This window comes from Sebastes fasciatus, chromosome 20 (assembly GCF_043250625.1).
Source record: "Sebastes fasciatus isolate fSebFas1 chromosome 20, fSebFas1.pri, whole genome shotgun sequence".
NCBI classification, from domain to species: Eukaryota; Metazoa; Chordata; class Actinopteri; order Perciformes; family Sebastidae; genus Sebastes; species Sebastes fasciatus.
In genome coordinates this window covers 25714395-25726005 of record NC_133814.1, presented here as the reverse complement: position 1 = coordinate 25726005, position 11611 = coordinate 25714395, and the positions used below count along the sequence as shown (strand labels likewise).

The window sequence follows — 11611 nt, the reverse complement described above, 5'->3', positions numbered from 1 at the left end:
CTCCCTATGTAGATATAAACGCCTCATTCTAAGCTAACGGAAACACAATGATTCTTATCAGCTGATTTTAACACTAAAGAAAACATACTTATTAATATTATATTTTATTTCTGCTAAGATCACCCTAATTGTTGCACACTGGTCCTTTAAGAGATGCAAAGAAGAAGGGATTGGGAAATGGGTCAACTGAAGTGCTCTCTGAAGTTAGAAGTGTCATCGTCAGTAAGGTAGATCACCTGTCACCTGTGTATTGCTTTATCGTTTTTATTTGATCGGATAATGTCTAAGCAATGAGGAAACTGATTTTTATCACCTCTGATAAAGTTTTAGGACTTCCCGAGAGTCAAAAACAAACGTTAAACCTTTAATCCTCACAGAGCTGCTAGGTTACAGAAAACATTTAAAAATGTCGACACAAGCTGCTACGAACTTAAATAGAGTTTGAAATGTTGAAAGAAAAGTCACCCATATTATTTAGCAAATCCCCAAAAACTATGTTTACTAGGATGAGATCAGAGCGCGTCATACAATCAGTTAAAGTGGGTTCTTGTTACTGTGGGACAAGACTGCAATTGAGTTGGCTGCTCGCTTAAAATATCCCGTCTCCTCGCCCTAAATAGACGGTCGGAGCGCTGCTGGCAGCGGCCAAGGTCTATTCTGACGTTTACCCAGATTATGTTCTCTCTCCGAGTGTGTCTGTGTGTGTTTACTGTGGAAGGTAACGGGACATGTGAACCTGGAAGTGTATTTAATTTAAGGGACTTAATGCAAGCACAAAAGTGTACTTTTATTTGTTTCTCACAATGTGCCACACTGATGATGATAAGAGCACTGCGTCGGCTCGACTGGACTTTCAGTGCCTTTTTTTCTTTTTTTAAATGTGAATTTGGATGAAGCACTGTGGCCGAGGTGGAAGAAACGAGGAAGTCGGTGTCGTTTTCACCCTTTTTGGAGTCGTCTTGTGGAATCTGCCGCCACACCTGGACTCCTCTCTGAGCCGCCGCGATGAAGAGTCAACGCTCCTTAACATTTATTAAACTGGACTGAAGCATCACATGCTCAATAATAAGATATATCTTACTGTATTAACAGCAATGACAACATACTGTAGGTGTGAGACGGAGGGGAAGAGAATAGAAACCAAAGACAAACTGCAAATCAGGGAATATTTGTATTTAACATTGACTTTTTTGTATAACATCGAATCAATACATATTCAGACAACGTGATCCAGTCATCTGAAGTACTGGATTGTATTTTTACAAAGTGCTACAGCGGAAGAGGAGACCTTTATAGTGCAATTTCTGACCCTGATTTTAATATCGGTATAAAAGTAAACTGTGATTTTTATCTCAGAGGGTTTGTGATTCTTTCTTGGTTGGTCACAGAAACTTCCAGCTGCTGTAGTTTTGTGAACTGTAAATTCTTAGGAAGATTTTCTGGAAAGGACGTTGTAATTTAATTATAAGGGAAAATGGAGAGTGTTCAATTAATTAAATCAAATTAACTGCTAGTGAAATTTGTCTGCAGGCAATTTACAATTCATTAAATATGTGGAATAAAGCTTCCAATACTAAATAATAATACATAATTATTTCAGTTTAAATGGAGCAAAAATGTTTAAGGAAACTCCATTACAGGTCAACAACATCTTATAAACTCAGCTAGGGCTGTCAGAGTTAACGCGATAACAACGCGTTAACAACGCGATAATAACGCGATAACAACGCGTTAACGCAAATCCGTTCTAACGCCACTAATTTCTTTAACGCATTAACGCAACTTGCAATTTTTAGGTTGTTTAGGCTCAGAAAATCTAAAGAATCCATTCGTACCAACCATGTCATACTAGCTGGTCATGAAGGAGGTTAAATAACGCTCCAAACTTACGCTACATTTTGGCGAGGAAAAACTGTCATGGCCCATTTTCAAAGGGGTCCCTTGACCTCTGACCTCCAGATATGTGAATGTGTCCAAAAAAAGTCTGAAAAATGTCCAAAAAATGTTTAAAAATGTCAGAAAACGTCTGAAAAAATATCCAAAAAATATCAGAAAAAAGTTTGAAAAATGTCCAAACGAAGTCTGAAAAATGTAAAAAAAAAAAAAAATCCGAAAAGTGTTTAAAAATTTCCGAAAAAAAGTCCCAAAAAAGCCTGAAAACTGTCTGAAAATGTCCAAAAAAAATCCGAAAATACTAGCTTCTCATGAAGGAGGTTAAATAACTTGCACTAAATTTTGGCGAGGAAAAACTGTCATGTCCATTTTCAAAGGGGTCCCTTGACCTCTGACGTCCAGATCAGTGAATGTAAATGGGTTCTATGGGTACCCACGAGTCTCCCCTTTACAGACATGCCCACTTTATGATAATCACATGCAGTTTGGGGCAAGTCATAGTCAAGTCAGCACACTGACACACTGACAGCTGACTATGTCACAAGATCCACCGGGAAGCAGGAACACAGATTGTTCTGGTATTTATGTTTGTGAGCCTGTTTATTGTTGGTACCTCCGTGGGAAAAAGTATTCAGATGGCAGCTGTGTGCTACTAACACCACCTCTATAATTTTAGCTGACAAACCCTCCGATCGAGGCGTTAATCATTGGCTGACTGCCTCGGACACAGCTGATGTTTAACCCTCTGAGACCCACAATAGAGCTGTTTTTGTCTTTTTCAGGGGGGTCCAGGAGGTCTTTAGGGGGAGATAGCAGGTCAACTGTAGATGTCACATAGAAGTGATGTACATCATCTGAAAGCTGGAACCTGAAGATTATCATCAAAAACATTTGACATTTAGAGATTTCTGCAAGAATTGTATTTTTCAGCGATTAGATGGCGAGCACTTCTGTTGTGTGAACTGCTCAGAAACCCCCTTATTGTCTAATCTATATCTAGGAAAGCCATCCATCCTCTGAATGGTCTCACTACAATGAAATGTCTCCTATGGGGACTAACATCATCACACATGAATACAGTTGGGCTCATTGGATCCACAAGAGTCTCAGTTTTACAGTGAGACCCTATTTATGAATTCAGAGACTGTTTAGGGACCCCAGGATGCAGAAATATTCAGACACATCATTTGTAGAATAGTAGAAAATAACACATTTATATTGCATGTGATTATCATAAAGTGGGCGTGTCTGTAAAGGGGAGACTCGTGGGTATCCATAGAACCTATTTACATTCACATATCTTGAGGTCAGGGGTCAAGGGACCCCTTTGGAAATGGACAGTTTTCCCTGGGTGTTCCATGGGCGTTATTTAACCTCCTTCCCGAAAAGCTAGCATGTCATGGTTGGTACCGATGGACTCATTAGGTTTTCCTTGACTGTAGCTCTAGAGCTGAACTTGCTACAGCCTCTGAAAGACAGTAAAGTCTGTCAGGATCGAGCATTTAGTGAAGTGAAAACAATCCTCACACTCCTTCAGCTGATGACCCTCAGAGAGAGACGTTGTGTAGGGAGGGTAGATCTGGTATGCAGGGCCTCTCTGTTTCCTCCTCCTCTTATCTGTCACACTCTCTCTCTGTAGTAACACTCTCAGCACAAGATTAACCACGTGACCTCCTCGGCTTCTTCTTCTCCATCTTCAGCATATCTGAGAGCTCTGAGGGAGTGGAGGGAGACACATACTGTAGAGCCAGATGTGCATGCTGTGGTGTGGTCGGGGTGGGGGCTGCAGTAGGGAGTTACCGGAGCCATGAGTCAGGAATTGCAGCGTTGCCAAAATGTCTGGCAGCAGTACGTTGCAATTACATACTGCAGTTGGTATACTAGCAAGATGAGGCCTTTTTCAGACTGGAACATAAAGAGATGCATTTAGGTTATGAACAGGTTATCAGTTTGCATGATGGGGATCCTATTTTCCATAAGTTTTCCATCAAAGCTGGTGAAATACAAAGGTGTGGATACTGTATAAACTTCCTCTTGAGCTCACTTGATGCTTTTTGTCCCACAATGAAGAGTGAGTTGTAAAATGAAGGGGGAAATTAACCCTTTGAGACCCACAATAGACCTGTTTTTGTCTCTTTTAGGGTGGTACAGGGGGTCTTTAGGGGGAGATAGCAGGTCAACAGTAGATGCCACATAGAAGTGGTGTATATCATGTGTATAAGGGTTTAGAACTTTATGAATGAAGTATATGATGGTCATCCCCATGCTCTATTATGTCTCATAAGTTGTTGCAGTAATGTTTGGGTTGATACCATTTGTTACACAGATTTGGTGCTAAGTTTTACCATTTTTTACGACTGGAGAATTGATACAAAATTATCAATATCCCTCCAAAATACCACATTAAGACACCAAGACCTTGAGGAACACCATAGAAAAAGACATGCTGTGATTTGGTTTCAAAAACTTTTGATAATTTGGAGATTTCTGCAAGAATTGCCTTTTTCTGCGATTGGATGGCGAGCACTTCTGTTCTGTAACCCCCTTATTGACAACCTACCTAGGAAAGCCATCCATCCTCTGAATGCTCTAGGTCTCTAGTTTGTGGCTGTAACGTTTCATGAGGCTGTGATTATCCTAGAGGTCACCACAGGTCATTTTATACAGTGAGGTCAAGTTTAAAAAAAAAAAAAGGTCTCACTACAATGAAATGTCCCTATGGGGACTAACATCATCACACATGAATACAGTTGGGCTCATTGGATCCACAAGAGTCTCAGCTTTACAGTGAGACCCAATTTATGTAATTCAAGACTGTCATTTTTTATTTATGATACAAAAGGTCACCATAGATTCATCTTAATAAAAGCTAAAGAGTGAGCTGCTGTTCTCTCAGACATGAAGAGTTACTGACTGCTGACCTCTAGTGGTGACAACAGCTCAGTGCACCAGAGAGGTCTTCACCTCCATCAGCATGTACAGCTCGGATTATGGCCTCCACCTCCTCCCCTGAGAGGATAGCTAGTTTGGATTTTTGACACTGTAAATGGTGAGTTAATAACTGTAGCTGTGCTAGCCGTATTTTATCCATAATATATATAATAATGCACTTTATTTATATGCACTTTTCAAAACAGACTTACACAGTTCTTTACAAAGAAAACAAAGAATTTAAGGTCTCAAGGTTAATTTATTTCTCATTTTATAACACAGGGTTGCACAAATGTATAGAGGACAGAACCTGCCAAAATAAAAAAAATAAATGAATATACAAATAAATTACTAAATAAAAATATAATTAAATGTAGCCATTAATTAATTAATTGATAAAATGTGACATAAATTAATATTTGTGTTTTAATTTGCTTCTTTATTTATTTATCTTTGTATTAATTCCCTTATTTATTTACTCTTCTATTTAATTTTTTCTTTTATTTATTTATGTATTTATTTTTTATTAATTTCTGAATTTATTTATTTATTTTTGCATTTATTTTGTATGTATTTATTTTTGCACTTATTGGCTATATGGCTACTTTTATTTTTAATTTTTATTATTTTTGCTACATTTAATGACATATTTATTTATTCATCGAGTCATTGTATGTCATTTATTGTTTGGTTTTTTATTTTGGCAGGTTCCGTCCTCTAAAAAACATACAGTTTAACATGAATCAAAGAACGAAGAACGAATTATACTTCAGCTATTTCGTCACGGCTGAGGAGGAGCCTCAGAATTCAGCCAATAAAGCATTCATGTGTCTAAAACAACTTGAACTAACCTACGTTTCTCCATTTCTATTTTTTCTTTGTCTTTTTTTTTTCATTCAGCAAACTGATATGAGCTGTCCTCACACTCCCTAAAGTCTTGATCCACACGAGGAAGATCATTCTTCAGGGAGATGGTCTTCCTCTCCTCTCACAGATTAACCAGGTGACCTCTACTTCCTCGGTGTCTTCTCCGTCTTCACCATGTCTGAGAACTCTGGAGGCGAGGACGGAGACACATAAAGCCACATGTGAGTGTTTCTGTGGGCTGCATGAGGGACTTAATGAACAAGTGTGCACTATGTGATTGCAGCAGCTCTGTATCATGCTGAGCTTACAAGAGATAGAAACCAGCTGATATGTTTTCTATTTACTGTACACAATGCAATGTTTGACTCAGCTGTGTGAAGTTTTCCCTCAGACATGAAGAGCTACTGACTGCTGACTCTCGGTGGTGACGACCAGTCGGTGCACCAGAGAGGCCCTCACCTCTGTAGTCGATGCGTCCGTCTCCGTCGGTGTCGACGGCCTGGATCATGGCCTCCGCCTCCTCATCAGAGAGAGGAGCTGATGGCGTTGCAGTCGGTACGGTCGACAGGATGTACCTGTGGAAAGATTTCATCAGTTAGAATATCTATCCGTTCATTCATTTAGTAGAAACAGACATTAAAGGATAAAGCGGACATATTTTCTTATTTTAAAAAATCAAACATGAAAAGACCAAACCCAACGATGAATGTATCTACTAACAAGTATTGTGTGTATTAGGGCTGTCAAAGTTAACGCGATAATAACGCGTTAATGCAAATCCGTTTTAACGCCACTCATTTCTTTAATGCATTAAAACATTTTATGCAAGAAATAAGCCATGCATTTGCTGAATCTGTCTTTATTTTGGATCAACGGTTAGTTAAAAAGTTTCTCGGGAGTTTCCAGAGGCGGTGACTGGCGCCGGACGCCCCTGATTTGCATAAAGTAGCCTAGACCTCAACTTTATGTAAATGAGGAGCGGCAAACGTGACGCACCGCCTCTCGAATTGCGCCGCAACACAACCGGAATGCATTGCACGGCTGCTTACATAGACAATAAATGGGAAGCGCGGAAAGGACGGAGACTGTGGACATGTACCGTGAGGCTCAGTTTTAAAGCTAGAGTGAAGATACTGGTATCATATGAAACTAGAAACTTAATGAATCCATCGCTACCAACCATGTCTTGTCGCGAAGGATGCTAAATAACGCTCCAAACTTATACTAAATAGATGATTAAACCAAATTGTAGGTGTAGTAGGCCCCTATTGACCCACATCTATGGGGCTTATAGCGACTGATAACGCGGATTTAATAACCTGACAACAGTCTAATCAGCTGTAAAAAGACACAATGTTGGTTTTGACTCTTTCATTGGATTTGTTGAAAATAAGAAAACATCCTTTAAAAGTTCATACTTGATCTCGTTCCACTCGATGTAGCCGCTGCCGTCTTTGTCGAGCATCATGAAGGCCTTCTTGATGACCTCCTCTCGCTGCTCGGAGGTCTTGAACTGCCTCATGTACTCCAGAAACCTGCTGTAGTTGAAGTTCCCTGCAGAGAGTCACAAAAGGTGACATCAGACGGTGAAATCATCGTCATGACTCACGTGTGAGCACCTCCTCATTCATCATACCGGTCACTGTTTATGCATGACTGCCACCTCAAATCCACACACACATACACACACACACACACACACACACACACACACACACACACACACACACACACACACACACACATAGACACACAGAGAGTCACCCTGCTGTCTCATCTCCCGTGGCATGAGGTCGATGTCCTGCTCAGTGAGTGAAGCGCCCATGGCCACGGCCACCTTCTTCACCTGCGGTCGAAAGTCGTCCTGCATGTTCTACCAGAGTGTCCTGAGCTGAAGATCAGGAGAGGAATAAACAGACAAAAACAGAACAAAAAGTATATTTACTTCAGTTATGTAGCTAAGTGCATTTATTAACCCTCTGAGACCCACAGTAGACCCGTTTTAGTCTTGTTTAGAGTCTTTAGAGGGAGATAGCAGGTCAACAGTAGATGTCACATAGAAGTGGTTTAATTTGGTTTAACTGTCATTTTCCCTTTTTTTATTTATGTATTTATTTTTATTTAATGTTTTATTTTAAAATGTATTTATTTATTTTTGCACTTATTTTTCATTTATTTTTAAATGTACGTATTTATTTATGTGTTTATGTATTTATTTATTTATGCATGATTTCCCTTTTGCATTTCACCCCTTATTTATTTCCCCAAACTAATTTATTTCTATATTCTTTTCTATACATTTCTTTACACATTTCTTTATGCATTTATGCCTCATTATGCAAATGAGGTGGCTGTCAATAAATGCATAAATACATAAATAAATACATACATTTAGAAATAAATATAAAAAAGTGCAAAAATAAATAACTAACTTTAAAAATGAATCAAACTAGATAACAAATAAATAAAAGACAAATTGAATAGAACTGTAAATAAATAAAGGAATCAATACAAAAATAAATAAGCAAATTAAAACAGAATCAATTTATGTCACATTTTACCAAATATTTAATGGCATTTATTTTTTATATTATTTTTGCTAAATTTAATGACATATTTATTGATTTATCAAGTCAATTATTTGTTTATTTATTTTTGGCAGGTTCCGTCCTCCATACCGATCACCCTGCGATGACTGACAGGAAGTTGTGTGCTGATGATTTATTATATCTTCCTCTTCATTATGACTGAATCTCCAACAAGCATCTGCTGTTATGTTTTTTTTTAATTTCTTGGCAGAAGCTTGTTAATCATCACTGGCACCAAACGTCGCTTCACTCCAAATCAACACAAGCTCAATTACGCGGTTAAGTGATTAGTCATAGCTGTGTTACTCATGCAGCGGGAGGTCACGGGTTATTTTGGGTCCCCATCTTAATAATGTCTGCTGATCTCAGAGGACACGTCATTTCAGTGAAGTATCAGAGACGGTGTTTCTGAGGGTCTGCAGGTTAACGTCGTGGTGAACCATATGAAGCAGAGTATTGCTGCGTTTCTACTGCTTGTTTCATCACTCCTCTTTTCCTCTTCTACTCTCTTGTCCAATTTCACACCGTCGTTTGCACTTCAAGATATCAATATATGAATGAGTGTTTTCTCCTTGCCCAGAGGTTACACAGACATAGATCAAACAAGACCACTCTGCCGCAAGTTCTAAAGAGAAAAGGCCACAAATTAAACCAAGTCTACATCCTGTTTAACACCATGATAGAAAGAGAGAAACATCAGGCGAAGCAGCTAAAGAAATATTGTAAATCATTACCAGTTACAGTCACCAGATCCATCCCATCTACTATTTTCCCCTTTGAAGATATCCCGTCCAGAGCTACTCACCACATTCAAGGTTTCCTGGTACAGTCCAGCCGACCCTCCCCCTCTCTCTGGCTCTTATATACGGGAAGGATGCACCACCAGTGGCCTTGCACCTGTCTTCATCTCCCCGGTGGAGCCATTCTCCATTAACACCTTGGCTCCTGCTGCTGCTGCAGAGAAGACTGGACTCGTCTCTCCAGATGTACTGGGACAAGACCTCCACCATTGGGCCTGTTAATAGGGTTGAACTGGAGGACAGCCATCCTGCGGTGGGCTTGAACCGCGGGCCAGCCTCAGTGGCACGGTGCTTGAACATTATTCATAATGTTTGGTGCATCAGTCTGCAGTGGCAACAGTTGTGCAGACATACTACTGATTCCTGAATGCATCTGCAAGATTTCATAAATAGCCACCTCGCCAATGACTGTTATTACACCCTTATTGTGTCGAGGTCATGATGAGGTCACGGTGTTAGCTGGAGGCAAAACAAAGGAAAGACTGGAGGCTAACACTAGCAGTGGGCTTAAGTTACACATCTTATATGTCATCTTGCTGTGTTGTTGGGGGCCAGAATCCAGATATCACAAACATTAGAGATGACAAACTGTGATTCGAGGCTCCAGCGAGCTACAATATCGGAGAAACGTTTTAGAGATGGAGAGAAAATGTTGCTAATATTTAGCGGCTGCGATAAGCAGTAGGCTAACAGGTTGCAGATTGTAGGCTAAGTTTTAAAGCTTAAGTGAAGATACTGGTATCATATGAAACTAGAAAACTTAAAGAATCCATTGGTACCAACCATGTCATACTAGCTTGTCGTAAAGGGGGTTAAATAACGCTCCAAATTTATACTAACATAAACTGTCACGGCCGTTTTCAAAGGGGTCACTTGATTCGACCTCACGCACTTGACAAATCTCCCTTTCAGGTACATTTTGAACAGATAAAAATGTGCAATTTATTTGCAATTAATCGTGATTAACTATGGACAATCATGCGATTAAATATTTGAATCAATTGACAGCCCTTTAGTTTTGACATGTGGGTAGTTCGGTGCATTGTTCTGAGATGCAGAACACTTTGTAGTAGACTGTTCCTACAACCTGACGTCAGAGAGCATTATTATATCTGACCCTTAACATCTGTAGCTCCCCTTCTGAGGCGAGGAAGTGCAGGCCGGGAAATCTTATTCCACACACAGCATCCCCACTTTGATCAGAAGTCCCTGTTACCGGGATGAATCGCTCCCTGCCAGCATCACGACAGGCAGGTAATCAGGTTTGCTGCCCTGTTCGCCACACACTGACATACGAGAGCTGCAGGGCAGAGAGCTGGCAGATTAGAAATGGGGCTTTCTGCAGAGAAAGTGTGCTACACGGTTATATAACTCAGTTGTGTGTGCTAACGTTAAATAAAGTATGAGCAGGGAAAGACTGGGCGATCGTGTATAGATCATTCATCACAGCAGAGCAGGTAGTGTACAGCACGACCCGTGAAGCTAGGGTTCGATATTTGTGAGAATTTCTTGTGCTCCTTGGTTATTTATAGAAGAACAAACGTCTGCAGGCCTGTTGAATTGTATGTTGAGGCTTTGAGTTTGACTCCTGCTGTGTATTGATCCAGAATATCAGATTCCTGTGGGCGCTACAGTCTACCTTCATGACTTCTAACAGAAACTCCAGAGCTGCCGGAGTTAAGAATCTGTTTTCAAAAGACTTCACCGACAGAGGGGAATGTAAAGTACTAAGGAAGTTGTAAAAAATACTAAAAGTTAAAAGGTCAGTTCACCCAAATGACAAAAAAATAACATTACTAATGGACTTTTGGTTTTATTTTGGTACATTGTTTTTTACAACTTGTTTTTCTAGAAACTGTATTCTCATTGGATAATCCACAGATGTCATCGTGTCTCTGGAAACTGTTCAAGTTTTTCAAATGTCATTACATTTGGGTGTCTGATACTGATAGTTTACTAGTGTTATACTGGTAGCCCACTTCATAGTTTATGATAGTACACTTTAAAGTATACTCTCAGCTATCTACTAATTTGATAAGTATATCGCTATGAAAAGCTTAAAGGGATTGTTTGTAACTTTGTAAGCGTATAAATGTACCGGGTCGGCACACATGCGCGTTCGCGTGTAGCCGCTGTACCCTCCTCCTCTGCCTGCTCGCCTTCACTCAGACAGAGCGCGCGTTCTCGCTCAGCTCGCTCCACCTCTAGACGTGAACGCGCGCTCACTCCACACTGCAGAAGAGTTAGTTTAGCTCTGAGAATATCTAGTGAATGTAGAGTGGACGTTTGTGCAGAAATAACTGCTGCAGCTCCTCCAGACCAACAGAGGTTTCCCGTGTCTTGTGAAGTGACGGGGCTCCTCAACGAGTTACGTTGTCTTCTCGTTACCGACCGGGTGCCGGTGTCTCCTCTGCTCTCTCCGGCTGCGGGCGGAGAGAGCAGAGGAGACACTCTGCATAGCCCCGCTGCCTCAGCCTGCACTGAGGCAGGAAAAGCCAACACTAGGATCAGATCTAAGTCATGTTCATGGAG

General features: G+C 40.3%; 2 protein-coding genes across 2 annotated transcripts in view; one reads left to right on the top strand and one right to left on the bottom strand.

Annotated features, from left to right (window-relative positions):
• cep131 (centrosomal protein 131) overlaps positions 1-11611 on the top strand; it is a 213740-nt gene that overhangs the window by 77487 nt on the left and 124642 nt on the right. The gene's annotated exons all lie outside the window — the stretch shown is intronic.
• LOC141758604 (parvalbumin-like EF-hand-containing protein) lies at positions 5567-9617 on the bottom strand. The gene is made up of 5 exons (XM_074620187.1): positions 9085-9617; positions 7456-7582; positions 7110-7245; positions 6151-6266; positions 5567-5878 (listed from the first exon to the last, which is right to left on the bottom strand). Exons 2-5 carry the CDS (start codon positions 7559-7561, stop codon positions 5835-5837), a joined length of 402 nt encoding a protein of 133 aa, XP_074476288.1. The 5' UTR covers positions 7562-7582; positions 9085-9617; the 3' UTR covers positions 5567-5834.